At 22.8% G+C, this 13212-nt stretch overlaps 4 protein-coding genes across 4 annotated transcripts; 1 reads left to right on the forward strand and 3 right to left on the reverse strand.

Annotated features, from left to right (window-relative positions):
* Positions 1-1382: 1382 nt before the first annotated feature.
* On the forward strand, positions 1383-2105 carry PVVCY_0501600 (protein phosphatase inhibitor 3, putative; the record flags this gene model as incomplete). The annotated part of the gene is made up of 3 exons (XM_008627531.2): positions 1383-1623; positions 1847-1957; positions 2062-2105. The coding sequence occupies 3 exons, from the start codon at positions 1383-1385 to the stop codon at positions 2103-2105; spliced, it is 396 nt and encodes a 131-aa protein (XP_008625753.2).
* A 559-nt stretch (positions 2106-2664) lies between these two features.
* On the reverse strand, positions 2665-4343 carry PVVCY_0501610 (conserved Plasmodium protein, unknown function; the record flags this gene model as incomplete). The annotated part of the gene is made up of 3 exons (XM_008627532.1): positions 2665-3581; positions 3686-3955; positions 4214-4343. The coding sequence occupies 3 exons, from the start codon at positions 4341-4343 to the stop codon at positions 2665-2667; spliced, it is 1317 nt and encodes a 438-aa protein (XP_008625754.1).
* Positions 4344-4710: 367 nt separating this feature from the next.
* On the reverse strand, positions 4711-6813 carry PVVCY_0501620 (conserved Plasmodium protein, unknown function; the record flags this gene model as incomplete). The annotated part of the gene is made up of 4 exons (XM_037635032.1): positions 4711-4953; positions 5149-6173; positions 6360-6552; positions 6697-6813. 4 exons carry the CDS (start codon positions 6811-6813, stop codon positions 4711-4713), a joined length of 1578 nt encoding a protein of 525 aa, XP_037490218.1.
* Positions 6814-7635: 822 nt separating this feature from the next.
* Positions 7636-9754, reverse strand: PVVCY_0501630 (ribosome maturation factor RimM, putative; the record flags this gene model as incomplete). The annotated part of the gene is made up of 2 exons (XM_037635033.1): positions 7636-7744; positions 7887-9754. The coding sequence occupies 2 exons, from the start codon at positions 9752-9754 to the stop codon at positions 7636-7638; spliced, it is 1977 nt and encodes a 658-aa protein (XP_037490219.1).
* Positions 9755-13212: the final 3458 nt, after the last annotated feature.

A 13212-nucleotide genomic window follows, 5' to 3' on the forward strand; every position in this document is an offset into this window, starting at 1 on the left:
GATATGTCTGTATAGATTTATAACAACAATTTTATATATACTTCATATATTTATTATTTGCTTACATAAGAGCAAGTATATATATGAGAAAGACACACTTTTATGAGCATAACTAAACATATATAAAGAGTTTAGCAAAATATTACTACACATTTGAATTAATTATTACAAAATAAAACATTATATGGAAAAATATATGTATATATATTATGAATATAGAAAAATAAAAAATATTAATTTTATTAACAGACAGACGCCCCACCCCCATAATAATGACATGCAATCATATGCATTATTTATTATTTTATAAAAATGGAAATAATTTATGAGCGAGGATGTTTGGTCTAAAAAACCTTTTTTCATTGTTATGCATTGGCGTTATTATATTTGTATATTGTATTTTTTTTTGTCGTTATTCCGATTCCTCATACATAAATATATTATATATATAATGCATGATGAGGCATATGGGATTATACATGCAAATTTATGATTATATTATTCACATTACAAAATAAATAAAAAAAAAAAAAATAGCATTTATTTTATGCATATTTTGTACCATAAAATCCATACTAGAAATGTTCGATTAATTTTATGATTTTATTTTATTTTATTTAATTTTTTAAGTCACAAATTAATCTATAATAAAGCATAATTAAAAAAAATTATAAAAATTTTTTATGTATAATTATGGTTATATTTACACAAGTATATATGTTTATTTAATACTAGTATAATTACTATAAAATAGTACATTACAATTTTTTTTCTTAATTTTGTGTTTTTTATTATATGCTACAAAATTAATTAATAAAATAAATTATAACTAATCAATCAAAAATTGTCAACCAATTAAAAAAAAAAAAAAAAAGAAAAAAAAAATCGATAGTACAGTCCAAACCCAGTTGTAGAGAGTGCCTAAAGTGCTTGAAATTATTTGAGCATATAAACACAGTGTTATATTTGCTATATATACAATTTTTTATAACATCATATATATATATATTTATATTTATATATCAGTGAGACATACCATTTAACATACAAAATAATGTAAAATAATTAAAATCAAAATATAGTTAATGTTTTATAAAAAATAGGAATACCATTTGTTTAGTAAAATGAAAAATATATATCTTTTTGCGTGAAGGTATTATATATAAAAATTCCCTATATTTATTGCAAGCATATATATATATATTTTTCAGTATTTATTGGAGGGCTAAAGGATATCACGCTATTTAAAATGGCGTAATGTAATTAATATATATTTATATATATAATATATATACATATATATTTACAAAATTTATTGCAAATATATAAAATAGTACATGCATTTAATATATATATATGTATATATATATTAATCAAATTAAATGCAAAGTACAATTTATTACATTCTTTTGGTGTTTTTATATATACTACCTGTTGAAAACACCGTAAAAATGTCCTATGGCAATTCAACTATAACATGCGTACAAGAACCTCCCTCAAGGACTGGAAGAGGTGGGAATTCTCGAGCTACTCTAAGAATTGTAAAATTGGCACCCAAAAAAAAAGTTACATGGGATAAAGATACAGTTGATAATGAGCATGCCAACAAAAAATCATCTAAAGGTATGTTTAAAAAGAAGATAAAATGAAAAAAAATATGTAGAGCCCAAAAAAAAGTATTCATAAAGAATGTTTCTTTATGTATTGATAAACATATTAAAGATCGATTCATTCCGTTTTTTTATGCTCTTCTTGTACATCACCATTACTTAAGCATGCACATTTGTTTGCATATAGTGATATATTATAAAAAATAATATATATTATTTTATCTAACTTTTGTTAGTTTGTTGTAAATATAAAAAGCCAAGGAGATTTGATGAAAGTTCTGAGTCCGAATCATCAGATAGTGATTCAGAGAGAAATAGTTATGACTCATTTAAAAAAGCAAAAAAAGGTATGCATATTATCTTAAATATAGCTAAAAAAATGTAAGCTTACACATTTATAAAATAATTAAAAATGATAAACATTATAATAATTTTTTGACTTTTTTAATAGGTGGTTGTAGTGATTGTTCTAAGAGAGTGTCAATCAAAACATAAATGGGAATAGCACATTAAGGAACGTATTTATAGCTATTTGCTTGTTTCACTATATGTTTTAAAGAACAAGCAATACATTAGTTATTTATACTTTTTTTTTACAAAAATATTTATGTTTTAACATCGAAGATATTGGAATAGGAAAAGGCTGTAATAAGGATGTCTTTATTTATTTCATTCTTTTCCACAGCGTATTTTTTTTTAAATATAATTTTTAGTAATAAAAAAAAAAGCGAGATCAAATATGCTCGAAATAGTGATCTCATTTATTGAAGCCTTATAAAAATTATAGACCATTGAACTTTTATATGGTTGATATTTTTAACATTATTCCGCTTACTATTGTTTTTTTTTCACTAAAAAATTTTTAATTTTATTCATCTTATATTGTTTAATAATAATTTTTTTTGATATATTTTTTTTAAAACATTAAAAGATAATAAACAAAACACTATTGTCTTATATTATGTATTAATATAAATACTGTATATTTTTAATTAAAAAAATAAAATGAATAAATAATACCAAACAAATGTATTGGAAAAAGTAAAGTCCAATTTTATGCATCCCATTTATAGTGGTCTGCAATGGTTAAATATAAAGTTCTATTATTATTATTATTATTAGTGAGGGAAGAAGACAGTTTTGTGTTTTTTGACTTATTTTCTTGGGGTCCCCCCTTTTGTGTTACTTTATTTTTTTCTTTGATGGGCTCATATCCATACTCATAAAACATTTGTATCCATATTCGATGAGAAATATGATGACCTGAATTAACTAAATATTCAGTTTTTTTAAAAGTACAAGAACCATTATATTTACTAAGAATAGATAACATACATTTAACATACTCTAAAAAAAGCAATGATAAAAATTCTGGATGTTTTCTAAAATGAAATAAATTCCACATTAATTCATCATCATTAATTTTTAATCTTTTATAATATTCAGAAATAAATTGAGTAAGTGTTATTTTTTCTGACTTGAAATATACAGTCCCTTTTATTTCATTTTGATCATCACATGTGTGTGGTAATGGATTATTGTGGTTACAAGTTTTGATTAAATTTTCAGTAAAATAATCTAAACTTATAAATATATTTGAAGTCATTGAATCTTTTGTAATAATACAAAAACTTTTATTTTTTTCTAATTCATTTAAAACTAAAGAATAATTTGTTCTATCTATTGGTCTCAATGTACCAGTTTTTAAAAAAAAATAATTTATTACATTTTTCCAATAATGTATATTTGTTTTTATTTCATTGTCTTTAAAAGATAGTGAATATAAAATTTTTCGGAGATATAAACTCACAACTTCATTGTCTATTTTTGAGCATTCTTTAAATCGTATTAATGTTTGAAAATCCATAAAATTTAAAATATAGCTAATTAAGTTGTGTTTTATAAACATTTTTTTTTCGTCTCTTTGGAAAAAAACATTATGTAAGGAGCATTTTTCTTGGGGTGGGTTAGCTGAAGGGGCAAGCATAAAAAGGAAAAGCCATGAATTATACAGTAATAATAATAAAAATAGTTGTAAATGGGACTAAAATTTTCGAATTGAAGAATGTGCCTACCTATGATCTCTTTCATGTACAAATTAATGTGATCTTCAGAATATTTTGAGAATTTATTTTTTACTATTTCATTAATTGTATTTAGAGCATTTTCTCGATCTTTGTCATTTTCTTTTTTTTTCAGTATCGGTTTTTTATATGTTTTTTTATAGTCCCATTTGGGCATAGAATCCTCATGTTTAGTTACATTTTGTGACCTTAGGATTAAAGAAATATATTCGGCTTTGGACTGGATAAAACTATAAAGTTTCTTGTAAAATTTTCCTTCTTCTGTAAAGGTAATAATAAAATGAAATCAAACTAATGAAAAAAGACTGTGAAATAAGGACATACATAATTGGAGATGAAAACAAAAGGGTACAAATAATGAAAAAGGTATATCATGGCCCTATCATAAATTTATGACAAAACCTATTTAAACAATTTTTTATAAAACTGCACATTAATAATATATTATATGTTCTACTATTTTTTTTTTCACTTAATAAGTATACATATATATATATGCTTATCCATGCATGGACATACTGTTTACTACAATAGAAAATGCCTCCACTTCTTCGTCATCACTATCAGAGAAAATTTGTGACTTTGAATTTTTGTTGTCCTCATAATTATTATCCCCATTTGATTTTATATCTAAATTGGTATTACTCATTTTTTATCACATCCTTTTTATTAATTTTTTTTTTTAATACATTCTAGGTTATATTGGCAATAAAATGATATTCATTTCGAAAAATATAAATTATCATAAAATAAGTTTGGGAAAAAATATGAACAGCTAGCGAATTGCGAATGATACATTTATTTATTTTTATTTATGTGTATAAGGTTAATGGAAAATTGTTAAAAAAATAATGACATAAAGGGATAACAAAAGTGCATTGAAACTAAGAAAAAATATTCATACAAATAAATGTGTAAGTGTAAATAAAATATATGCATGAAAATTTATAATTGTAAAAATGTGTATTTGTAAGTAATAATGTGAAACAACTTTATATGATAAAAAAAAAAAAAAACTACAATTTTAATGGAATAATATTTGGTTCTATTAGTACTCTCTTATTTTGCATACTAACAGAATTTACATCAATTTTATTTTTTATCATCCATTTTTTTCTTTTATATATATAATAGCAAATAATTAGACTTAACACAATTGGAAGTAGTATGCAAAAGTATAATGTATATAATCCATTATATCCGGTCAGGCATACATCACATCTGTAGTTGTGTTTGAATTCATCGTATTTTATTATGGCCTAGAAAAAGGAAACAATGAAATAGTTGGTTAGTAAGGGAAGAGAAAATCAAGCACAGCCATTGCTGTAACATCGAGTGGCATGTGCAAAATCTCTAAATTGTACATAATATTTAGATAATAGCATCTTATCTTTTCAATTTCTGTTGGTCATTTATTTTTTTTCTCAATGGAATATTAAGCCAAAAGAACTTACATCACGTTCGAACAGTAAAACAGTTTCATAGTGTTCCCAATGACTACTAAAGATTCTTTCAGCAATTACATCTGATTTCATTTTAGATGCATCTTCTGTTTTTTCAATAGATAAATAGATTAATTGTTTGTTTGGCTTGAGAAGGGATATGACTTTATTAAGGATATATGTACTAAGTCCCCTAGAAAAAAAGCCAGTAAAAATAGGTGGCTGTAATTCATTTGTATATATACAAGAACCCATGACCTTTATTCTTTCTTTATCTTGTTCTTTATTAATTGAAAACATATCTTCGGATAAGACCATATTATTCATATTATCTAAAAGTTTTTTCACATTTATGTTAATGTCTGTCAATATAATAAGACTTAATGTTACATCATCATTTATGAATCTTTTTTCTTTTGTTTCATCAACATTTTCTGAGTAAAGTAGGTGAAATTGTGTATCTATATCACCTATTATAGGTTTATGTATTTCTTCCATAATAGTTTTATATATTATATCTGAATCAAAATATGTAGGATTATTTGTATATTCACCAATTGTATATTGTTTAACAATTTTGATCATTATTATTCCTTCATTAATTTTAAGACTATTTTTATACTTATTCTCTATAGTGGTATAGTAATTTTTTTCCATGTTATATTTTCTAGATTTATATAATCCATTTATTGTTTTTATATATATAGGTACTATATCAATATAATTAAAATAATATGTATCATTAGACGATTCTAAAAAAACCACTTTTCTAAATAAAACAAATAAATTTTGTATAAGTTTTTCTCCATATTTATTTTTTAAATATATCTCATCATACAAAGATAGTAGATTTTTTTCATTCAAAGAGTTAATATTAAACTTTTCTTTTATTTTTAAAAAAACATTAATCTCTTTTTTATATATGTCTACTGCTTTATTACTATGTTCGTTTACTACTGAAACGAAAAATCCAAAGTAGGTAAAAGATTTTTCTAGCATATACTTTACTTCATCTCTGTATATTTGGTCTGATATTTCTGCATAGTTAAGGGGAAATAAAATTAGCAAACATTTATAAAAATGCATATTTCAAAAGAAATCGTCTATATACAAAACTGTTCACTCTCAAAGAGGGTAAACATGGGATCATCATGTGATAGACATAAAATACGTATAATTGCATATGTATGCCTATTTTAGGTTTATTACATTTTTCTTATTACCTAACTTGTCTAAAATAAAAGGAAATATTGTCAGTTGCATACTAAATTCATCAACAGCCACAATTGAATCATAACAAACTTCCAAAGTTAAACTTGAAACATTTCGAAATTTGGGATTAAGCCTTCTTAACTCATTGTACATTTCTAAAAAGTTTATTCCATTATTTTTCATGTATTCTTCTATTTCCTCAATCTAAGGTGAAAAAATGTATAGAAAAATGTGATAAAAAAATAATCGCACAAATATATTCTCATTAAAAATTAAAAAAAATTTTCAAATTACGGATGATAATAAAAGTTGGGGAAGATTAAAATCGATAAAACTCCATTTGCTTACGTCTTTGGAACTTTTATTTAAATATAGCAACTGTTCTTTTACTATAAATATTTCTTTTTCATAATTTTTATCGGGGTAAGACTCAAAAATGTTCTGAGTTAATGTACATCTTAACATGTTATATAAGTATAAAAAGGAGAAATGAAAAAATATTGTAGAATCCTTCAAAATATAATTTTTCAACACATTTTTTATTTCATCCATGGATAGGTGTTCGGCTTTAAGGGGTATGGGGAAAATAAAAAGAAGAATGAAATGGAGAAGATTGGAAAAGGGTAGGAAAAAATGAATAATTTCATTGCCCCTTTTTTATTGTTATTATTTATGACGCTATGATTGTATTCATTGTTTTTATATTTTTATTTCCAAACCATTTTCGACTATTTGAAAAGGGACTACGTAAAATAAAATCAAAAGAAATGGCAAAATGTTTTTCTTCATATTAATATACTTATTAATTATTTAGAAAACATGTTACTTAATAAAAACAAATTTAATTTACAATATGTGGAGTTGCATATTCATAGAGAAGTAATATAGAAATAGGAAGGAAGCAGATATGGTTGGAAAAACTGTGTATAGACAACCAAAAAGGGTTTATATATACATATGTATGTGTGTGTGAAATATTTGGATTTACTCACTTTTATATGAGATAAATTAATGATTTATTTAAACATTACAAATTAGGATAAGGTTAAAAAAACGGAATTTTTTACAAAATAAAAGAAAAACTTCATTGAGGTTTTCACAAATTTGTGCATTAATGATGTAACAAAAAATAAAAGAAAAATAAAAGACGAAAAAATAAGTCGCAACTAAACGAGGAAATTCTGCAAATATGTTATATTCCCAGAATATTATTTATAATATTAAAGTGGGCAATGTAGCTGTTTTTTTTTTGAAAAAAAAAAAAAAATACATGATTTAAAAATAGGATTATTTTGGGTTGTCTAACAAAAAGATGGTGGATATATCTAGGTAAATTTTTTTGTGCTCATAATGTACCAATCTTATTGTTTTTTCTTTTACTATGGGAACAAAGAAACTACAAGAAAGTAAAAAAAATATATAAATAAAATATAGTGTATATTTTAAATAATTATAAAATAAATGGAGTTGTATAGAATACATATGTAGAGAAATAAATATAGGGATTTATTATAAAATTTATTTCCTTTGTTTCTTACTAGTTAATTTTTTTTTTAATATTCTTTAATTCATCTTCAGTCAATTCATAAAGGGATTCTTTATTGGCATTGGACTCAGAAGAATGAAACAGCATCTCTTCGTCATGTTGAAAATGTGAGTTTTCATGTTCAGTTGCTTCTTTTAAATTATCATAAATATCATCACAAAAATCACATTTATAAATTTTTTTATATGAATAGCCTTCAAAATTTTCTAATGAATCATAATAATTTTTGTCTCCTTTAATTTTGTCTGCTTCATCTATATCATAATTTTCTTTAGTTATTTTTTCATCCGTTTGATAAAGATTAAAATTTTTACGGTTGATAAGTACCTTAACAGGTGCATGTTTTTTTTTTAAATCTTCCGCATTTTCGTTAGCTCGGCTAGCCTTTAAAATATTGAATATTTTGCTTATTGATACATTTTTATTAAGCTCAATTTTAATTAAATCTTCAGCGATATCTTGCACTGATTTATTACATATGTAGTCATATTTAGAAACAAAAGAAAAAACAGTTCCTATTGGCATATTAGTAGGATCATTAAAAATGTGTATATCAAAATTTAGTAAATCTGTAGATATATATTTATTTTCACCAATATCTGGAAAATTTCTTTTATCATCACATATAAGACAGCCTTTTAATCTTAAAGCATCAGTTCGTGAATATATTTTTTCAATTTTAATATAAAGAAACCCAATTTTTAATGATTCTTTTACATATGTAATTTTTATTGGTATAGGGTATGGATATGAATTCATAAAAAGGTAACGATAACTATTTTCTTTAAATCTGATATCATTGAATGTGGTATAACTCACTACTTTTAGACATCCTTGTAATCCATGTACTCCTACAATTTCACCAATAACAGAAAATTCATTCATAAATGAAATATTCTTATTGGGTGTGTTTTCAGTTTGATTTGTTTGTGAATTCGTATTAGTACTTATATTATTTTCTAAGTGATTATATTTTTTAACAAGATCTAGATCATTTGGTCTCATTGAATCTGCATAATAATTTTTTATTAAAACATCTGGAAGATTAGTATTACTAATGTTTATATTATTTACTTTGTTATTTTTTTTTAAATTTTCTAAATCTTCAAATGATTCTACATATGTTAATACATTATCATCATTTTTTATTATATTATCAAAAATGTGATTATTATCATATATTGTATTATTAAGATTGTTGCTTATATTTATTTCTTTTATTTTTCCTGCTTTAGAATATTTACTTCGTTTGTAATATTTTGTATCTGTCAAAAATTGTCTTTTTTTATTTCGTTCCTCTTGTTTATCTTCATTTGACAAAACATTATTTTGGTTATCTACTATAGAATTTTGAGAGGTTTCATCTTCTGATGTTTCCTTTTTTATACTATCACAGTTGCTATTATTACTATTTTTTATATTATTATTTTCGTCTGAACAATATATATGCATGCTTATGATGTTTTTTTCATTTTCTTGATTTTTCCAAAAAATATTTCTATGTTTTATGTTGTGGTTACTTGAAAAAGTTTTATTTCTCACATTGATTTTATTCAAATATGAAAGTGTGTCATATTTTAAAAAAAAAGAAACCAAATGTCTTTTCGTTTGCTTCCTATTTTTATTTTGTACATCCTTTGTGTATTGATATGCTTCTATATGTGGCTTATCTCTCTTTGCATATGCATTTTTTCCTTTATTTTTTTTATAATCATATAAAAATGGTATATCCTTAACCAATGGTGTAGTGGCTGTTTTTGATATTTTATTCCAGGCCAGACTACTGACCCAGCTCTCAGCAAACAAAAGAAAACTAAACAGAATAATTGTTCCCCCCAATTTTCCAAAACATTTTATCATTTACGTATGTATTTTAGCTCATCAAGGTGAGGGGCAGAGATAACAAATTAATAAGCTAAATATATGTTTCTTCTCACGAAAGGGTAAGAAAATAATACATAAGCCTCAATTTTAGGAGAGAAAAAAATTAATATTTATATCTCAATTTCGTTATCACATTTACTTATAGATACTTCCCATTATAATTTTGGAATACTTCTCTTCATTACTAATTTTTTTTATATATATTTGTCGAAGAGGGTAGAGAGAATTCTACTTTGTTGCTACAACAATAGCACTTATTTCCTTTTTATAGGCAAACAGTTTATCTTTATTTTACTTGCACAATTTTTATTTTATTTTTGTTAATATATTTTTGGGGAACTATGATGAAAGGAAATTCTTTTTTTCATTGTAAAAATCTATTTACATTTTAAATTTACTAACCTCAAAAATAAAAAAAATAAAAGAACCGGTGGGTATATGAGGTGAAAGGAATAGGCTTATCAAAGAGTAGGTATTTTTTATACAAGCTTGTAAATGGAAAATTTAAAAATATTATATATATGTATATAATAAAAAGTGGGTGATTAGGATGTTAAAGTGTATGCTGATTATATTCTTATATGTATTGTTTCTTACATAATTATTTGCGAATATAAACAAAATAATGGAAATTTCACAAACCAAAAAAAAGAGAAAGAATAAGACTTTTTATTTTGGGAACCTTATTATACTACTAAAATAAATGAGTATCGCTCATTTTATTGTTATATGCATATTATTTTGTATGACCCTGTATATGGTTACATGAAATTGGTCATTCCCTTTTTGTTTATTACTTATATATTCATAGGCAAACCTCAAAATCGAATAAGTGTTTTACAATTTGAGACTAAGTTGTATTATTATACATTATGAAAGTTTAAAGGAAAAAATACATTTTTTATTGTGCTTATGAGTATTCCTAATGTTCATCATTTTCCATATTTTATGTATATGATATAAAGTTAACTCATGATTGAGACTTTCATTTGTAATGCTTACTCTGATATGCATTACTTTTGGGTAGTACAATTTTGATAAAGAATAATATTATATTACCACAACTAATGAAACAAATATATAAAATGTTATTATATATATATATAAGTACCCCCAAATATAATATATAATGGTAAAGTGTTTATTTTCTAAAGCATTTTTTTTGTATAATCTTTGGCTTTTATCATTTTCTTTTAGTATGATTATATTTTTTAAAAATAATGTAAAAGAAAATCCCGCATTTAAATTGCAAAGAGGAAAAAAGGAGACGCAATAATGAGAAATAAAAAGAAAATAAGAAAATGGAAAAAAAATACAAATTTTTAAAGCTTAATAATAATAAAAAAAAATATATCGCCTGATCATAATGTGCTATTTATGTAAATACTTTATTTTATATTATATTATTTATTTAAAAAAAAACACAATAATTTGTTTTCATATATGAGCATTTAAGCCCTTCACCATAATACGCAAAAAAGTATAAGCCCGCATAGCAAACTTATTTTTATATACGCATAATTTTGATATACTAAGAAAAAAATAACTTTTTTTTTCATTTTTTTATACATCAATTTTCATTTCATTCTTCCCCTTTTTTTAATTTTTTTTTCATTTTATATTTATATTTTTTTTTTCTTTATGAATGTATTGAAATCCAGAATTACAAAGTTTTATTCCATTTATTTTATATTTGTTATGAAATATATTTTTTTGTGTTTATATATATATAATTATTATATATATATATATATATAATATGTATAAAGGAATAAATTATAAAACATATTTTTTCCATGATAATTATGTTATATATTTTAAGCATATATATTTTTACAAGATATTGTGGAAAATATTGAAACTTTTACATATGCAAAATACAAAAAATATATATATGTTAAAGAATTCATAAAAATAATAATTATAAATTTAGTTAGCAAAATATATTACAAAGTAATTTACACAGTTTGGATAGTATCACAATTTGTTGGGTTTTTATATTAATATATGTATACATATGTGGACATATGTATGTATATATGTAAATATTACATTTGCCTGCTTATACATTTTATGCATGTACAGTTTAATAACATATATAAATGCGTAGAATATAAATTTACAGAAAAGTTAATCCAGTATATTATTAATATATATGTAAGTGTTCAGTGTGTTTATGATTATATATGTCATATACGTATGTAAATATATATGTGTATGTATATATGCTCGATTTTATAAAATAAATCCATATTTCAATTTATTCGAACATTTTGTTACTGCTATATTATAATTAATTATTTCTTTTTATATATATTTAATGTAAATCTTCGCGCATATGCATTATATGATTATATACTTATTACATTTATTTAGCATTTTATGTATTATTTGTTTATTTTTTTTTTTGCGTCTATAATTATTTAATTTCTTTCATAATTATTAATACCTTTTAAGACCTGTTCCGCTCTATTTGTGCATATAAAAAGGAGTGTGAAAAGAAAACAAAAATGAGCGATAGTAAATAAACAAACAAATTATTTATATATCTACATGTATATATTTATCAAATTTAAAAATATCAAGAATAAAGTAAAGAATGAGAATATAAAATATTCATAATTCTATTTAAATATATACACCAGTAATATATTCACAATGTGTAAATATAATACATATGGGTAAATTTTATTTTATAAAAAAAGATTGTAGCTATTTTTTTTTTTATAGCATACCTGTGCCCATTTTTACATCATGAAAATATTAGACGTTTCTTTGGATTAACCTTTTTATTTTTATTTTATTTTTCACGTTTGTTAATTTGTAATAATTAGGTCTTTTAATGATATTATATGTGTTATACATAAGTGCATATGCATATGGATTTATAGATATACACATTTTTATAACCAATTAAATAAATCCATAGAAATATATAACTAATTATATTGAAACTTTTTTTTGTCATTTATTTTTGATTTTATTTTTTGAGAAGATTTAAAATATATTTTGCTTATTTTAAATTTCCCAATTTTTTTTTATAAATATGATAAATTAATATTGTGCAAGAAAGCATATATATGAGTATGTATTTTGTACGTATGTGCATGTGTGTTTATGCTTAATATTGCTTTTTATTTCTTTTATTTTTTGAATTTACAGCGATAAAATTAGCTATATATGCATATATAATCATTTTGCATTAATTTATCTTTTATATTATACGCCTATTATGTAATCTTTACGCTAATTGCTATTTTATTAGAAGCTATCGCCTTCTTTTTTTTTTTTTATCTTTAGAATTATTCCAATTTATTCTGTGCTAATTTTTCATTTATTTAGTTGCTTCTAAAATTTAGTTATAGCCTTTGTTTTTTTTTGTTTTTTTCACATTTTCTTTTTTTTTGTTTTTGTTTTGGCAACAAGCAAAATGA

Source organism: Plasmodium vinckei (assembly GCF_900681995.1).
Source record: "Plasmodium vinckei vinckei genome assembly, chromosome: PVVCY_05".
NCBI lineage: Eukaryota > Apicomplexa > Aconoidasida > Haemosporida > Plasmodiidae > Plasmodium > Plasmodium vinckei.